Consider the following 16779-nt stretch of genomic DNA (forward strand, 5'->3'; position numbering starts at 1 on the left):
TCTGTGTAAGAAAGTTATTTTGACGCCCATCTATTCTAACTAAAGATTATATTGATTTACAATTGCTATAAGTACCCTTGTAGAAAATGTTTTGCCACATGTGAAAAAAATTTATTGTAATTAATCCCTTCCACCTGAGTGAAACCCTTCGCTACAAGTATTGCCTTAAACTTTGGTTCTTCAATTTCTGGAATACCTTCCTTCTTCTTGAAAATTCACTTGCATTCAACCATCCTTTGTTTCTTAGGTAGTCTCATAAGCTCCCAAGTACAATTTTCATTAGTGAATTCATCCCATTATTTACTGCCATCAATCATTTTTTACTATCTTTGATTCTCACTGCTTCCTTGAAGGTCTTTGGTTATGAGTCTTGCAACTCTTCAGCCACATTCAAAGCATAACAAATAAGATCAGCATAACGTACCTTTGAGGTAATACAATCTCTCTCCTAACTCTATCGCGAACAATTGATAACTATGATACATTGTATATTGCCCTTCAATTATGCTGGCAACATGGATTTCTACTACCTTCTCGTATCTAGTATCACTAGTAGGAACCTCCACCTCAAACAGAGCCTTTTCCACCATAGTTTTTAATTCTTAAACATTCAGTTCTTTGCTCTTCATCCTCATACGGGTCTCATCAAAAGTAAAATCGCTACTTATGATAAATTTTAATCCTCTGAGATTCATCTTCCACAGTTTATAACTTTTTACCCCTTTTGTGATAACCAATAAAGACACACTTCACAACCCTAGCATCAAGTTTTCCTTGTTTCATATGAGAAAACGTCAAGGCGCTGAAAATCTTCAAATTTGAGTAGTCTACTAGTTTTCCACTCCAAATTTCTATAGTTGTCTTGAAGTTCATTCTTGTGGGTGGACATCTGCTGATCAAGTAAGATGTTGTAGCAACAGCTTCACCCCAGAAACTCTTTGGTAACCCAGCTCCCAGCAACATACACCGTACTCTGTCCAAAATGATTCTATTCATGTGTTTTCTACTAAACCATTTTGTTGAGGTGTTCCAACGTTTATATGTCTCTTGATACCATGTTTCCTACAAAACTCATTAAACTGCTATGAAACAAACTTTAGACCATTGTCGGACCCCATATATCTGAGTGAGCATATTCAAAAGGTCTAATAGAATTATTTACACCACTCTCAAACTTCATCCTGTATTGTTTGCCTAATATGCAATTATCACAAAATTCTAGTTTATTAAATTTCTCACTCTCTATTAAACCTTGTTTAGCAAGTTCAACTAAATCTTTTCTACTGACATGCCTAATCTCAAATGTCACATCTTAGATTTATCAAAAAGGACTTGGCTAGCTAATTATAATGTAATAACCTTAAAAAGAAATTGGTGTGACTGCAGAAAATTTTAGATTTTCTGTGTGCCCTGCTCACATATCATTTCTAACATGTTCATTTAAACAAGGTATGCAACAAAGCAAAGCAACGACACCAATAATATACTAAAATCATAAGCTAATTTAAATGAAATAATACACTACAACAATCAAAACAATTACATCTCCACTTTATCATTTTTAATTGGTTGCCAATAATATTTGATATCATCATTAGGATATGTATGAAATAAATATCTATTGTTTTAGAAAATTTCTTTAGCCACCCCCCTATGGGGTCACCCCCAGCGAAAATCCCAAAATACCCCTGCTTCGGAAATGAACTTCCGAAGCGCTTTTTTTTTAAAAAAATTTCCACAATTCGGAAGTGCATCTCCGAAAACACCTCATGGGGGGTGTCTTCGGAGATGAACTTCCGAAAACACCTCATGGGGGTGAATTCGGAAATGAACTTCCGAATTATGGAGAAACTGTGTTTTTTTTTTTTTATGTTTTTTCTTAAACTGTCTCGCATTTTAATTAAGCGCAAACGCCAAATAAAAATAAGCAACAGATAAACTGAAAATACTAAGATGATAAATCCAATCCAAAAACACTGTGCGAAAGATACAATCCGAAATCAAAACAAAACAAAACAAAACACGTCAAACAAAACAAAAACACGTTATTCTGCCCGACGAGCGTTACAAAATACACATCAAACAAAACAAAAACACGTTATTCTGCCCGACGAGCGAACTCCTCCGAATGAAGATAATTATACCAATCCTCATCGCACTCAGTCTCAGAACCATCAGCGTTGATCATGACTCTCACGCCTGAAGACTGAGCCTGCACGTCCGAGCCATGGACCCCCAGGGGACGAGAAGCAGAACCAGTCAAAACCTTCTTCTTCTCCTTCACCTCCTTCACTCCGCGAGAGCACGAGGTTGAAGAACCCTTTCTTCCCTTAGCGCCACCCATTCCTGCATAAAAATGAAGAAAGAAAGGTCCATGAGACCTCCTTTTATAAAAGAAGAAAGGGGACAAAAACGCTTGGGAAACAGACAAGTCATTAAAGAACAAAGACGTTGGAAACCAGCGACACGCCGTCAAAGAAGTCAGAACGCATGCACACAAACTTCAAAGAAACAGGCACAATAAACAAAGACGTTAAAAATAAAGTACTTGCAAATTAAAACGGACACTCCCTACCCTCTCTAGCCGACGCAGTCTGGGTCTCCCTACCCTGTCTGATGCGTGCTGGTTGGTTGTCTGACATGTTCCTGTAAACAATTGAAATCGATTAATATGCGAGACAAAATAAAAAACTAAAAAATTTGAACTTCTGATACAATTCGGAAGTTCATTTCCGAAAACTGGGATGGAGGTGTTTTCGGAAATGAACTTCCGAAACATCCCTGCGATGGAGTTTTCTGCAACTTCCATGGCAGACCCCAAAATCAAACATAAAACAAATTCAAAAAGCTTCTAAACAACCTAAATACTACTAACAACCAGTCCATATATCATTTATGCAATTGAAACCCTAAATAACATGCATTTGAATAATGAATCTAACAAATTTAAAACTTACAAATTGAGTGATTTGTGGGCTTTTAAATGTTGTATAGCAATGTGATTGGAGCCTTGATGCAGCCTTGGAAGTGTGTTTGCACAAATTTTCGCCTTTGCTTGTTTTTGATTTGAGTTAGGGTAAATGAATGGGGGAGGGGGAGTGTTTTGATAAATCTGCATAACGCGCAGAATTTCGGAAATGAACTTCCGAAATACTGTTTTCGGAAATGAACTTCCGAAATAAGACAATTTTTTCAAGAAAAAATGCGTTTTCGGAGATGCATCTCCGAAAACACCTTTTTCTTGCATTGTCGGAAATGCATTTCCGAAGTCAGGGGTAGTATGAGGTTTTCACCAGGGGTGGACTAGAAGGTAGGGAGGTTGGCAAAGAAATTTTCTTGTTTTAACTTTCTTTCCGCTTCATTTAGGTGTTCTCTTAACCAATATTTTAAGCGTATCTCAAACCGTTCGAAATTTCAATAGACTCCAAAATCGATCATGAAAAAAGATTTGTTCCTCTTAAAAAAACATCACCAACAACACCCTTTGTTGGAATAATATAAATAATAAAATGAGGGAAAAAAAGTGGGCAAAAATAACTCAAAATACACCTCTATTTTATATAAGTTTGACATATGCCTTCACTTCACATATACAATTGGCGTCAACTATTAAAATATTTGATAAAATAAATAATAAATAAATATTATATATAAATAAAAATTAAAAACAAAAGCATGTTTTAAACTATTGGCCCCTCCTATTAAAATATAAAAAAAAAAGGTACAAATGACATTGAAGCCTCGTTCAAAAATAGTTAATGTAGACCCATATTGCATTAAAGAACTACAACAACAACACAATCTTATCCTCAGAGGCAGTTACATGAATCAACTTTTGTCATAATATTCTATCAAAAAACATACTTCTACTCAAATTATTAACCTCAAGATTTTTTTAATAACCTCTCTTATAATCTTCCAGAGTGTGGTGTATATTAGAAATTGGGGAGGGAAAGTGGACTATATCTGTAAAAATTCTTCATATTCAAAATTGCTAACTGTAGGAATTCCATATTGCAGCATATAAGCTAGACCGCAAACATAAATCAGAGTTAAAGCAAATGCCACACAAGAAAAAGTGAACTGTACAATGATAGCCAAATGAATACAAAGTAATACTGAGTTCAAATGATACAGCTAGCCTGCTAGGAATAGAAATCTAGCCGGCAAAGCATACTACTATACTAAAAGTGACTGACACCATGAAAGACGTCATCTTGTCAGTTGCCATATCGGCCTCTTCCCCATTGAGGCCTCCCGTTACCAGCTCCATTGTGCTGCACAGCATTGTTCTGCCTTGAGAAAGCTTTCATTCTTTGCTCCTTCATATTTGCAAACAGTGAATCCAATGTATGAGGCCTTTGATTATTAGGCTTTTTTATATTGACATCCTGCGGCTGATAATGATGTTGATGTTGTTGCTGCTGCTGATGATATTGAGGTAGTGGCTGTGACATACAAATACAAATACAAATTCAAAAAAATAAAAATGAATAAGCTTTGCACATCAATGAAGCCCTTCCTTAATGAGCTCTGTTAATCCATAACAGACAGAATAAATCTTAATCTCATGAATAGGAATGTTAAGGAACCGTGTTAAAAGATAAAAAGAAGACACCTTATTTAGCTCCACAACTATGTCTTTTCTAGTGTGTGATGATATTAAGTTCAACCTAATCACCATAAGAGTGAATTATCGCTTTACTTACCCTTCAAAACGCCTTTCCTAGTTTTTGTAAGGTTGAGACTAAAATGAATAATTTTTAAGGATTTTTATAGAAAGTAGAAACTAAAATTGAAATATCGTGTTTTTATAGGAATTAAAAACATATTCAACTTTTAAAAATTTATTAACAAAATGCAACATACAGAGCTAGAACACAGACACAGAACCTGAAAAGAAAATTGCCTCACCTTAGCAGCAAAACCTCCATTAGCAGCTCTTCTCTGATTCACAGGAACCTGGAACCTGCAGCCAGAAAGAAAATCGAATAATTGAAAAGCAGAAACATGATAAATATTCCAGATATTCCTCAAGAGCATTTACTAGCATCTGACATGCTCAGTACTAAGGATAGTTCGTAGTAGAAAAGTATAAACACTGCTCACTAACATATCACTTGCTAAAATGCTGATGCGCTTATTCTATATATACCATCTAAAAAGAAAGCAGAAATAATCTAACAACAAATTTGAAGATCAACTTGGGGAACATCTTTTAAATTTCCCAACCCAAGAAATCTCCCGCCTGCAGCATGATCAAGAGTCTGTGATAGCAGTACCCAACAACTTGTACGAAGCTCACTGGAGGCCATATTAGTTTTACTACCATGGAAGTTGTAATCCAAGTAGACCAATTGAAAAGACCATAAGGCTTCCAATATAACTTCATAAAAATCATATTTGCTTAAATGTGGCAACAAATATTTGGCTTGGCAACTAGGGTGCCATTCCCCACCAACAAACACTATATACACCCCAGTTTAGTTCTAAAAAGTGCTTGCGTAGAAACAAATGTTTAAAGAGCATCTTCTTCCCATCACAATGCTTACCAGACACAGAAAAAAGACCACTTTAAATGCTTGATTTACAATCAGAAATTTTCCCCACAGATAAATCCACAACACTGACTCTAGACTTTATCTTCTTATCACGTAATGAACATATTTGTTTCTAGTAGTGATTGCAAAGTTGTTTCTCAATACAGATCAACCACTAAATAGGAATAACAATATTGTCCTGCCTTGTGCGCTTGTCTAATGGACAAAGAGCAGAGCTAGGGACACAATAGTGTCATGTCCCCCCAAAGTCTTGAACTTTCACTTGATAATATAGAATAAAACTATTGTGCCCCCTCCATGTTCTACTACTACATTTTTCAACGTCTGACAGATGATACTGTCTTGGGCCCCTGCAGGTCAGAGTTATAATCGCCCTGAAATGATCTTGTGGTAACAGTCCCCCTCATGACGAGAATCAGATACATTAGGAAGAACGATCTTAAGTTATCATTCCTAGTGACTGGCTTCTGGCACAACAGGTTTCTTCTAACTAGTAATATCCCTTCACATCACTGGTCTGTTCAAACAAACATAAGTCCACTTATGTAGGATGAGCACCCATATTCCAAAGTACATCAAATATCAATCCAAAGTACATCCATATTACTATGATATTATGCAAGCATTTCAGAATTCCATAAACATGTGACTGGCTCTCAATTCATTCATAATATCAGACCAACTCCTTTAGCAGAGAAATAAATCTTATAAACGGGAGTGACATTTATGATGCCATCAATATCACAAATGGACCATAGATTACCTGCAATGATGCATCGATTTACAAATTTAATTAGCCATAGATCTCAACCACAACACTCAAAGTTAACATATTCAGCCCAAACTTCCTCACATGTTCTGATGCATAACAGTTGTGCACATAGCAATCAAAGAAAAACATAATACCTTGGTTTATTCCAGTTAGCCATCTTATTACAGTTAGCAAATCCATAGTGCAGAGGAGCAGCAACAACTTTACGTGCTACCTCAGTTGCAAGGGGAAATTGATTTCCTTGAAAACTCGACCTTCTTTTTGCAAGAACTCCCTGATCACCGCAAATAAACACGTTAACATTGACAATATATACAAATACAAACATAATATATAACCTGACTGTGCTTCATACACATACTTGTCTAAGAGAAGATCTCGACTCCATATAACGCCGCGCCTTCAAAGATTTATCTTGTGCAAAAGTGTTTGTAAACTTTTTGCTCTTGTTCTGCATAGACATGAATATGAATAAATCAAGCAAAATAATAACTATTAACTAACATGAATACACAAATAAGCAAAACAATCTTCAAATAGGAAACACTTACCGAAACCCTAATTTGCTTTGTAACTTTAGGGTTTTTAGACATTTTGATTATATCATCTGTGAACAACAACAACATTATTAAATATATCTAAGACAACATAAAGGATGTTATATAAAAAGGTTATGAATGTTATATAACAAAAACCACACCTAGTGTCATGTCCATCTTCTTCTCTGTAAGAGCAACGAGCTCGGCGATAAGTGGTTTAGCTACCATCTGACATAAAAGCATGAACAAATATCAATTAAAAATCAGAAACCCTAAAAGATGATGATTGGGATTTGGGACTCTGTTGAAGATTAACAGCGAAAATTGATGTAATATGAAGAATCACGGCGTGTAAAGACTCAATTCTAGGGTTTGAAACGACGAATTCGATAAAAACATGAGGGTTCGTAAAATAAGCATAAAGAAAGAAACAGAAGTAGCGAGAAAAAGATGAACTGAAGGAGAGAACTTACGACGGCGGGGAAATCAAACAAACTGGTGCTGTGGACTAAGCGATGAAGGATGTTTACAGTCCAGGTTTATGATTTAAACGAGATATATATGTATTTGTTGTGAGTTGTGACGGAATTTATACGCGATATATACTAAGATGTAACGCACGGTTTTTATCAATAGAAAATTAAAAATAGTTTAAAGTAAATTTCTGAATTAAATAATTCAATTTATGTAAATGAGTGCTCGAAGAATATTTTTTCAAATTTCACATAAAAATAAAATGACAATTATTTTAATTTTTAATACATTAAGGCTCTGTTTGGTAAAATTAGTGGTTGAATGATAAGGTAGCTTATAGCTGATGGCTGATAGCTTATGGCTGATGAGTGATGACTGATGGCTTGTGTCTGATAGATTTTAACTGATGACTGATAATTAATAAGTTAATTAAAGTGTTTGATAAAATTAGCAGTTTAACTAGCTGATAAATGTAGAATGACATAAAAAGACATTTATTAATTAATAATTAAATCATATTTAAAATAATTAAAATTTATAAGAATATTAATCGAAGAAAAAAATGATAAGCTATAAGTTATAGCGTCTGAAAAATACTACATCCGGTCCCATTTATAAGAAAATATTCTAATTTTAAATACATTGAATAAATAATGTATCTAGATAGTATGTTGTCCAGATATATTATTTATTCAACGTATCTAAAAAGATAATTTTTTCTTATAAATGAGATCAGAGGGAGTAAATTATAAATTAGTAAAATAAGCTATAAGTTAACCTATAAACTTATAAGTCCGTGATGAAAAGACTCTTACTAAACAAGTTTTTTATTGTCATACGAACTAATAAGCTATAAGTTCAAAATATGATTTGCCAAATAGAACCTAAGTATACACACATTTCTTAATTTTAAACACACACCCTCTATTTAACTATTTTTTTTCTCTTTTTATTTTAATTAGTTGACAAATATATATTTTAAAATTGGACCAAAATATTAAAATTAATTTGATAATTAATCGATGCAAGACCTCTTTGAAACTATAAACATACTTTAAAGTATGTGGAAGTTAAATAATACTATAATCATATTTCAGCGCGGAAGGCAAATAAACAAACATGCATATAAATTGAATTACAGTACATGTTGGTCTATTAGGGATTGGAAAAAGATATCTTTACATTAGTTTAAACAAATAAGTATATACAAAATATACTATTTAATTTTTTTTATTAATTTATGCTACTTTGATTTTTGTGCAGTCAATACTTTTCTTTATTGCCAAATACGGTGTGCATACTGTGTAAGAAAAAGGGAGTGTAAGAATAGCACTCCTGTTAGGGATTATAGTAATGTCGTGACAAATTTAATAAGAAAGCTATTTTGACAATGATCGCGATAGTCATAAAATGCAAAAGTGTTGGGGCAAATTATTGACACTTGTTGATGTGTATGTGTGTGCGCTAAAAAGTATAATACGTGACAATCTCTAATGATTAAGTATTGTCAGTGATTTTAAGATAAGTTAAGGAATTGAGAGCTAACTCACATAAGGGTGAGAAGCTTTGTACATGTGGTTTTCTATCTTACTAGCGGGATACCCGTGCTATCGCACGAGGCCGTTTGGATTTAATATTACGTGGATAAGATCTATCTTATAAAGTTATTCCGTATATATTTAAACAATACACATATTAATTGGATGACTATCGGAATAAAAATTAAACATGTAGTATGTTAAATAATAGTTAACGATGTAAGAGCTAATAATACATCCAAATTTTAGCTCTTTAACTAAAACAATAATTACACGTCGCAATATGTCATTTGTCAGTTTTTAAATTTGTTTTAGGGATCATAAACATTGACATAATCACAAATATAAACAAAAAAAATATGTAGCAACCTTTATGCATTGATTAAAGTAATATAACAACCTTATACTTATACTTATTTTTTATATTTATAAAAATACTTAGAACCCGTTTATAAAAACACTTATTTGATCCAACGCTGGATAAAATAATTTTATAAAAATAATTAGTAGATTTTTCTTGTTTATTAAAATATTTGTAACTTGTTTCCGTTTATAAAAATAATGGTATCACCAATATACTTTTTCGCATTTATAAAAATATTTTTAACTTATTCACGTTTATAAATATAATTGTATTAATAGTAGACTTTTCCCGTTTATAAAGTTATTTGCAATTTATTTTCGTTTATAAAAATAATTGTATCAACAATAGTCTTTTTTCGTTTATAAAAAAAATTGTATCAACAATAGACTATTTTTGTTTATAAAGATATTTGTAGCTTATTCCCGTTTATAAAAATATTTGTATCAACAATAGACTTATTTTCGTTTATAAAAATATATGTAACCTATTCCCGTTTATTAAATCAATTGTATCAATAGTTGATTATTCCCGTTTATACAAATATTTGTAATTTACTCCGGTTTATAAAATCAACTGTATCGACATTAGACTTTTACTTTTTTCCGTTTATAAAAATATTTGTAATTTATTGTCTTTTATAAAATCAATTGTATCAACAATAGCTTTTTTCCCAGTTATAAAAATACTTAAAACTTATTCCAGCTTATAAATATAATTGTATCAACAATATTTTTTTCTAATTTATTAAAATATTAGTAACTTATTTCCCTTTATTAATATAAGTGTATCAACAATAGTATTTTCACTTTTATAAAATATTTATAATTTATTTCCGTTTATAAAATAAGTTAACAGTAAACTTTTCTCCGTTTAAAAAATATAAAATATTTGTAACTTATTCAAATTTATAAAATATTTGTAACTTATTTGAAAATATTTGTAACCTAATCATTAATTTAAAAATATTTGTATCAACAATCATTTTTTCCCTTTATACAAATAATATTTCTTAACTTTATTGTTGAGGTATTTATAGTAGTTGAAATCATGTTCTACTGATATTAAGATGTCACACACAATGTTGGAACAATATATATGACAATTAGTATATGTGATAGAAATAATAAAGACTAAATATAAATAACACAAAAATTGATAACTCATATCGGTACAAAGTCACTTATGTCTAGAAGACATCAATTCAATGAAATAAAATTCACTTTAAATAGTCAAAAATACAAACTGGTCTTTTTTCCTAATACTATTTATTTTGTGGCGGAACCAAAAATAGAGAAGATTATGAAAAATGAGGTGGAGCGAAGCCTCCTAAGCGATTCAACGATGTGACACCTTGGATCAAAGGTTGCAATCTTGATGCCTCTTGAATTGGAACGTTGATCTTGAACCGTCGTTACTAATATCTAGAACGGTCGACCAAAGAAGGGCGATTCCTGCATGGTTAGCACTTGAACGCTCGAGTCAGTTTAGGGTTCAAGATGATCATAGTGAGATTGGAGATTAGAGATTGTGTACCTAAAAACTCCTTGGTAACATCAAACAAATAAACTGTCAAAGATTGTCTTTACCAGGCTGAAGAAAACAGAAAATAAAACAATACAATTCCCATCTGAATGGCATGTATGATAGCACTTACATTATTATACTCAGCCCCTTATGAGTGGCTTGTACTAGAGTTCAGGACTGCCGTTTTCTGACATAATAATTTATTGGGATAATAGCTATTTTGCCCCCTGCCATATGGGCGAGGTTTGAAAAACGCCCCTGTAAAAAAAAAAATTTGGATTCGCCCCCTACAATTCCATGTGGCATGTTTTATTATTATTTAATTATTTGTTTGTTAAAATGTCAAATATTAAAGCCAAAATTTTGTCTCCCTTGGGTATTGAACCCATGACCTAGTAATTACAAGGGGACACCACCAACCATTAGGCTACTTTACTTTTGTTGTTCTATTCTTACTTTAAGTAATTATACTATAGTAATTTCTGAAAATATGTTTATTAAATATTTATTTAGGTTCTTATATTTTGATATATGTTTTAATATTATTGTTAATCAATGATAATGTTTTATTAACCAGTATATTAGTGTTAATATATTTATTTAGGTTATGATTTTTTATTATATGTTTTATTATTATTATTATTATTATTATTATTATTATTAACTAATAATGTTTTATTAACTAATATATTAACATTAATATATTACATGAATTGCATATTTACCGTTAATATTTAAAATATTGTAACATAAATATTTAAAAATTATTAAATATCATTGATATTTAAAAATGTTAACATTTAAATAAATTTAATTATTTAAATAAATTTAATTATTTAAATTATTAATTGAAAATAACGTTAATAAATTAGTTTAAACTAGTTTATTACATTAGTTTAAAAGGTACATTATTTTTTTAAAACATAGCCTATGAAACATGATTAACAGTATATTTTAAAACATAGCTTATAAAATATGACTAAATTAATTTGGTTCAGTATTTTTTAAATTAGTTTATAAAACATAGCCTATAAAACATGACTAAATTAAATTAGTTTATGTAATTAAAACTAAATTAAACAAATTTAAATTAAAACTAAATTAATTTACATTTTAGAATTTAATTAATTTTAACAGTAAAATAAATATTAATTATAATAGTATTAATTAATAACAATGTTAACTAATAACTATAATATAACTATTATATTTTAACTGATATATTTTATAATTTAATTAAAATAAATATTTAATTAGATAAATATATTAACGTTAATATTTGACAAAAGTAAAATAGAACAACAAAAGTAACTGATAATATTTGATAAAAGTAGATAAATATAACTAGTTTATTATAATATAAGTACTTAAAGTAAGAATAGAACAACAAAAGTAAGTAGCCTAGTGGTGGGTGGTGCCCCCTTGTAATTAATAGGTCATGGGTTCAATATCCCTAATTTATTTTTCCGAAAACTCAATCATATAGAAGGAAGTATGAGGAACAGAAACACAGCCAGGTTATTTACATTCTTCCATTAATGACATACAATATAATTTCACTTTTTTTTCCAACAATTTTTCCTTTTTTAAGCAATCTTAGACATAATCATTAGTAGTATAAGATTAAATGTTTAATAATTTGACAGACAATATGAATTGATACTGGGTGTAAGAAACAAAACTACAACATTTTGTTTAATAGAATTGAAACAGAGAGATCAGTATGTTGCAGGTTGAAATGAGAGTATTAAACTTATCACGTGAAATGTTCAAAACAGCCACCCTCAACTTCACACTACAAACAAAACAAACAGCCCCTAGACTACAAATATCAGGAACATCAAGATGTCAAAGGCTAGCACCCAAAACAGCAAAACAAGACAAGAAATAACTTCTAATTTGGCCCCTGTACAAAAGTAACAGACTGCACTATGCACTCCAAAGGCAATGCATCAAAGGAACGCGTCAAATTTTACCAATCTCGGCTTTGGAAAATTGCAGCAGCAAAGTCGACCACAGGTGGCGAATCAATATAACAGTCTGCTAACAGAAAGGGAAGTCGACCACAGATAGTGAACTCGAACACATTGGACAAACAGTACTGCGCCAAATAAGTATTGGAAGCACAGCAGAGCTGACATAGCCTGATAATGGCGACGACACCCCACCCTGATTATATATCAGAAAAACAACCGAGATGGTCGAGCAAAACGAAAGCCTTCTGATGAAATGCTGCCCAGTTCTCTCCAGAAGTCACAGCAGCTGCAACAGCTATATCGACACAGCAGCTTGCAGAATTCAGCCGCTGCAACAGTCCTGAAACATCATTTGACAGCTTCAAGACATAAGATCGGTGACGTTAACCACTGAGAAATGGAATAAACGAATCCTCTTGACTTTACTCTCAGCCAATTCCAAGAGAGGAGTTTAGTTTTTTCTACGATCGCTGAACAAGATATGTCTTTGTTTTGAAAAATCTTTGCGTTTCTAGCTTTCCAAATGATCCACAAGCAGGCGAACCAAATAGTGCTAAGACCAAGCTCTTGACCTTTTTTTCCCAGCATTACTACAGGAAAAGCATTAAAATTGACAATAATAAAATTATAGGTAACTCCCAGCCAACTAACATATCTGACCAGACTTTGGAAGAAATTTGACATTCAATGAAAATGTGAGTTGTGGACTGCTAATGTAGCGAATCGAGAAACAACTTCCTTATCATTACATCATTCACAAGAACAACAACAACCAAACTGCAAGGGATCTCTCTGAGGAAAAGCATGGACAGCTTTTGAAGGATGCTCGTGAATGGATTAAAGAGACAGCTCAGTCATGTTCTGCAGTAGCTGTCCTTGTCGCAACAATAGTCTTTGCAGCGGCTTACACAGTCTCGGGAGGCACAAACGATCGCGGATTCCCGAGATTACTTCATCATCCTATATTTGTAGTGTTCACATTGATGGATGTTGTGGCCCTTGCAAATTCATTGGCATCAGTGGTTATATTACTAGCAATCTCACATCACCACATATTTCTATGTTGCCCTTTGTATAACCCAGAAAAAAGAAGATATGAAAAGCAAAACTAAATCTATTTTAACTAAAAGTCATGTAAGTAAAACTTGAAAGGTTTCACAAATGTGATTTACCATCAGATGGACACAAGACTCTCGCAGCAAATATGGAGATTGTGCCTAAAATTGCTGATACCTTTTGATGAATAATCCAATGAATAGTCCAACTCACCACTATTTAAGTTATATAGGACAAATTGGGAAGTATATTTGTTCACTAGAAGAACAACACCATTTTCTAACAAAAACAACGGAATAACAATGGCAGGTTGCTTGTTGGACTTATCAAGAGGGATGATCATGAATCTAGTCCATGACTCAACAACTCCATACTCTTTCATCAACCACACAACCCAATGAGTTTTGTTAGTCTCATAACACACACCAAGACAATTATTCAAAACATAGAGAGTGTGTCCATACACTTTCTCACCATCATCTTGAGGCAACAACAATTCCTTATAAGTGTCTTTCTCCAGATCAAAGGAAAGTATCAGTATCGCACTTTGATTAGAACTTACACCTCTTTTTTTAGCAATCCAATTAAGAGTGCCACTCACAAATTTCCCTAACAAACTAAACTGCCTAGTGGGTGTAAGGTCGAAATTCTGAATGGTTTTCCATGAATCATCACCAAAGGTATAAACTTTGGTCAAAGTTAGATTTGGATCATTCTTATTTCGCAGGCCAAGTAGGACTTTATACTTATCATTAACTCGATCATATCCAAAGCCATATTGAATGTTCATCCAATCAAGAGAAACAGCTCTTGGAGATTTATCCGATTTGAACATGATAGAAGGGTTGCGCAATTTGACACAATGTTGATATCGATTATACAAACACAACAACCCATTGCACGAACCTATAATATAATATGGGTTCTTCATCACCCAGTTGGAGGTAACCGGAGGTAATAAATTTCCGAATAATGGCTTTAAAGGATAAGATACGATTTCTTGGGGTTCACTCAACTGAGAAAAGAACAATCGTTGGTGGATTAAACTTGAGCTTGAAAATTGAAGATGACGCTTTACAACTTTAGGATCTGAAATTAAGGTTTTCCAAAATTTGCAAATGCATTTGAATTGAAGGAGGGATCTTACCGGAAGTCTCAGGAGGATCTCGACGATGAGTTCTTCCGGTAGAGGGGGACACAATTCATCGCCGTTGGGAGGAAGAGGTTGAGAGAAAACGACGTCGTTTTCATGTTGGTCGAGGTTCATTCTCAAGAGAGCGGTGTGTTTTGGTTATCGCAGATGGACTTGGCTTCACATTAGGAATAAAATGCCAAATTGATTGTAAATTAAACTGATGTGTTTTTTCTTTAAACCCAATCAAATCAATTTAAGTTATTGAATCAAATATTTAGTTTTTTATTAAAAACAATTATTTATAAATTGATATATTAATTAAAAAGCAAGAGAAAATCAATTAAATTAATAGTAAATCACTAACTCAAGACATGGTAGGATTAAGTCAATACATAATGGTTTCAACTCCAAAACTATGACTACCTCAATTTCACCCCTAATTTATATCCTTAATTTAGTAATATGGATAAAAAACAAAATTACATTCAATGTCTTTTAATTTTTCTTAATTCAAAAAGAAGTTTTATTATTTATTATTGTGTAAATCTTCAACTCTTCTTTCTGCATGATTCAAATTCGTCTACATTATTTATGATATCTAGTGCCGTAGTATTGGGGTTGGAGTCTTTCTCCAACTCTTATAACTTTGTTAAAACATAGTCAATCGTAACTAACATATTATGCAATTCGACAGTCCTAACATTTTAAAGATATTCGACGTTTTGCGAGTATTAATTAATCACACCATAAAGGATTGAGATGAATCGTGACACCTATACTTTCCTTCCCTTTAAGTGGCCAATTTGAAATCATGACACTAAGTCATAATCGTTCCTTCCTCCTGCATGAATAGAAAATATGTCTGCTTTATTCATGATATCTAGTACTGTTATGTTGGGGTTGAAGCCTCCTCCATCGCATAGAACTTTGCTCTGTCTTTCTTCAATTTAAATGATCAAATTGGGACCATAATAGTGAGTTAGAAACCTTCTACACTTTATCATGAATTGTAGATCTGCATGCTTTATTCATGATATCTAGTGCCATTACGTAGAGGTTGGTACCTCCCTCCACCGCTTATGCTCACAACAACTAATTTGGCATTATAGATAATATTATTATAATAATTCTGAAGAGCCTTTAACCTTGAAGAGTCATGTTACAATTGACTTCCATTGAGAATGAGGTTGCTTTGCTGGAACATAATCAATCATAAGCCCAATGTTAAATTCTCCTAGGTTCTTAGTTAGTCCTGCATAAAACCAAGGACCGACTATCAAGCTAAGCCTGGTGTTAAAACCTCTTAGTTAGTATTTCTATAAAAAAAATTAATCTATGATTTTGATCCAAAAAAGTTTCTCAAACTCAAGTTTTTCTAAACCTATTTTTAATGGATCTTCATAGTGCTTTACAAATAGATTCTAATCTCATTATTATGATACAACAGTGTTTTAATACTTGAACTTTCATTGATATTTTCCTGCACATTGTTTCATATTCAATTCAAAAAAAGTTCTCCATCATTCATAAAACACTTGAGCACTATTATATCATTATAAATTGTTTGTTTGGAAGAGAAGATCAATTCTAGTTATTTATATATATTCACCAACTTTATTTACTCTAATAATTTACAGATTTGGTTATAATTCCTTATTGTTCAGGATTGCTGGAAACAAGAGAGTAGAAAGGAAATGATTATTTTCTTGTTCTACTTGTTTGGTTTGTTCCTTCCTGTCCAGGATTGTTAGAAGCAAGAGAGTTGGGTTTGAGAGGTTTGTTCCCATTTCATCTTGGTTGATCACATGAGGATTGTTCTTGTTGATTGTGTTAGTCTTGT

At 32.3% G+C, this 16779-nt stretch overlaps 3 protein-coding genes across 3 annotated transcripts; all 3 read right to left on the reverse strand.

Annotated features, from left to right (window-relative positions):
* Positions 1-1935: 1935 nt before the first annotated feature.
* LOC131608099 (uncharacterized) lies at positions 1936-2973 on the reverse strand. Its single transcript, XM_058880033.1, has 3 exons — positions 2958-2973; positions 2576-2646; positions 1936-2346 (listed from the first exon to the last, which is right to left on the reverse strand). Exons 2-3 carry the CDS (start codon positions 2640-2642, stop codon positions 2099-2101), a joined length of 315 nt encoding a protein of 104 aa, XP_058736016.1. The 5' UTR covers positions 2643-2646; positions 2958-2973; the 3' UTR covers positions 1936-2098.
* A 1073-nt stretch (positions 2974-4046) lies between these two features.
* On the reverse strand, positions 4047-7471 carry LOC131603712 (uncharacterized). Its single transcript, XM_058876129.1, has 7 exons — positions 7346-7471; positions 7034-7100; positions 6885-6940; positions 6695-6784; positions 6468-6607; positions 4915-4969; positions 4047-4448 (listed from the first exon to the last, which is right to left on the reverse strand). Exons 2-7 carry the CDS (start codon positions 7098-7100, stop codon positions 4221-4223), a joined length of 636 nt encoding a protein of 211 aa, XP_058732112.1. The 5' UTR covers positions 7346-7471; the 3' UTR covers positions 4047-4220.
* A 6451-nt stretch (positions 7472-13922) lies between these two features.
* LOC131605947 (F-box/kelch-repeat protein At3g23880-like) lies at positions 13923-15071 on the reverse strand. The gene has a single exon (XM_058878234.1). The coding sequence runs from the start codon at positions 15069-15071 to the stop codon at positions 13923-13925; it is 1149 nt and encodes a 382-aa protein (XP_058734217.1).
* Positions 15072-16779: the final 1708 nt, after the last annotated feature.

Source organism: Vicia villosa, linkage group LG5, assembly GCF_029867415.1.
Source record: "Vicia villosa cultivar HV-30 ecotype Madison, WI linkage group LG5, Vvil1.0, whole genome shotgun sequence".
NCBI lineage: Eukaryota > Viridiplantae > Streptophyta > Magnoliopsida > Fabales > Fabaceae > Vicia > Vicia villosa.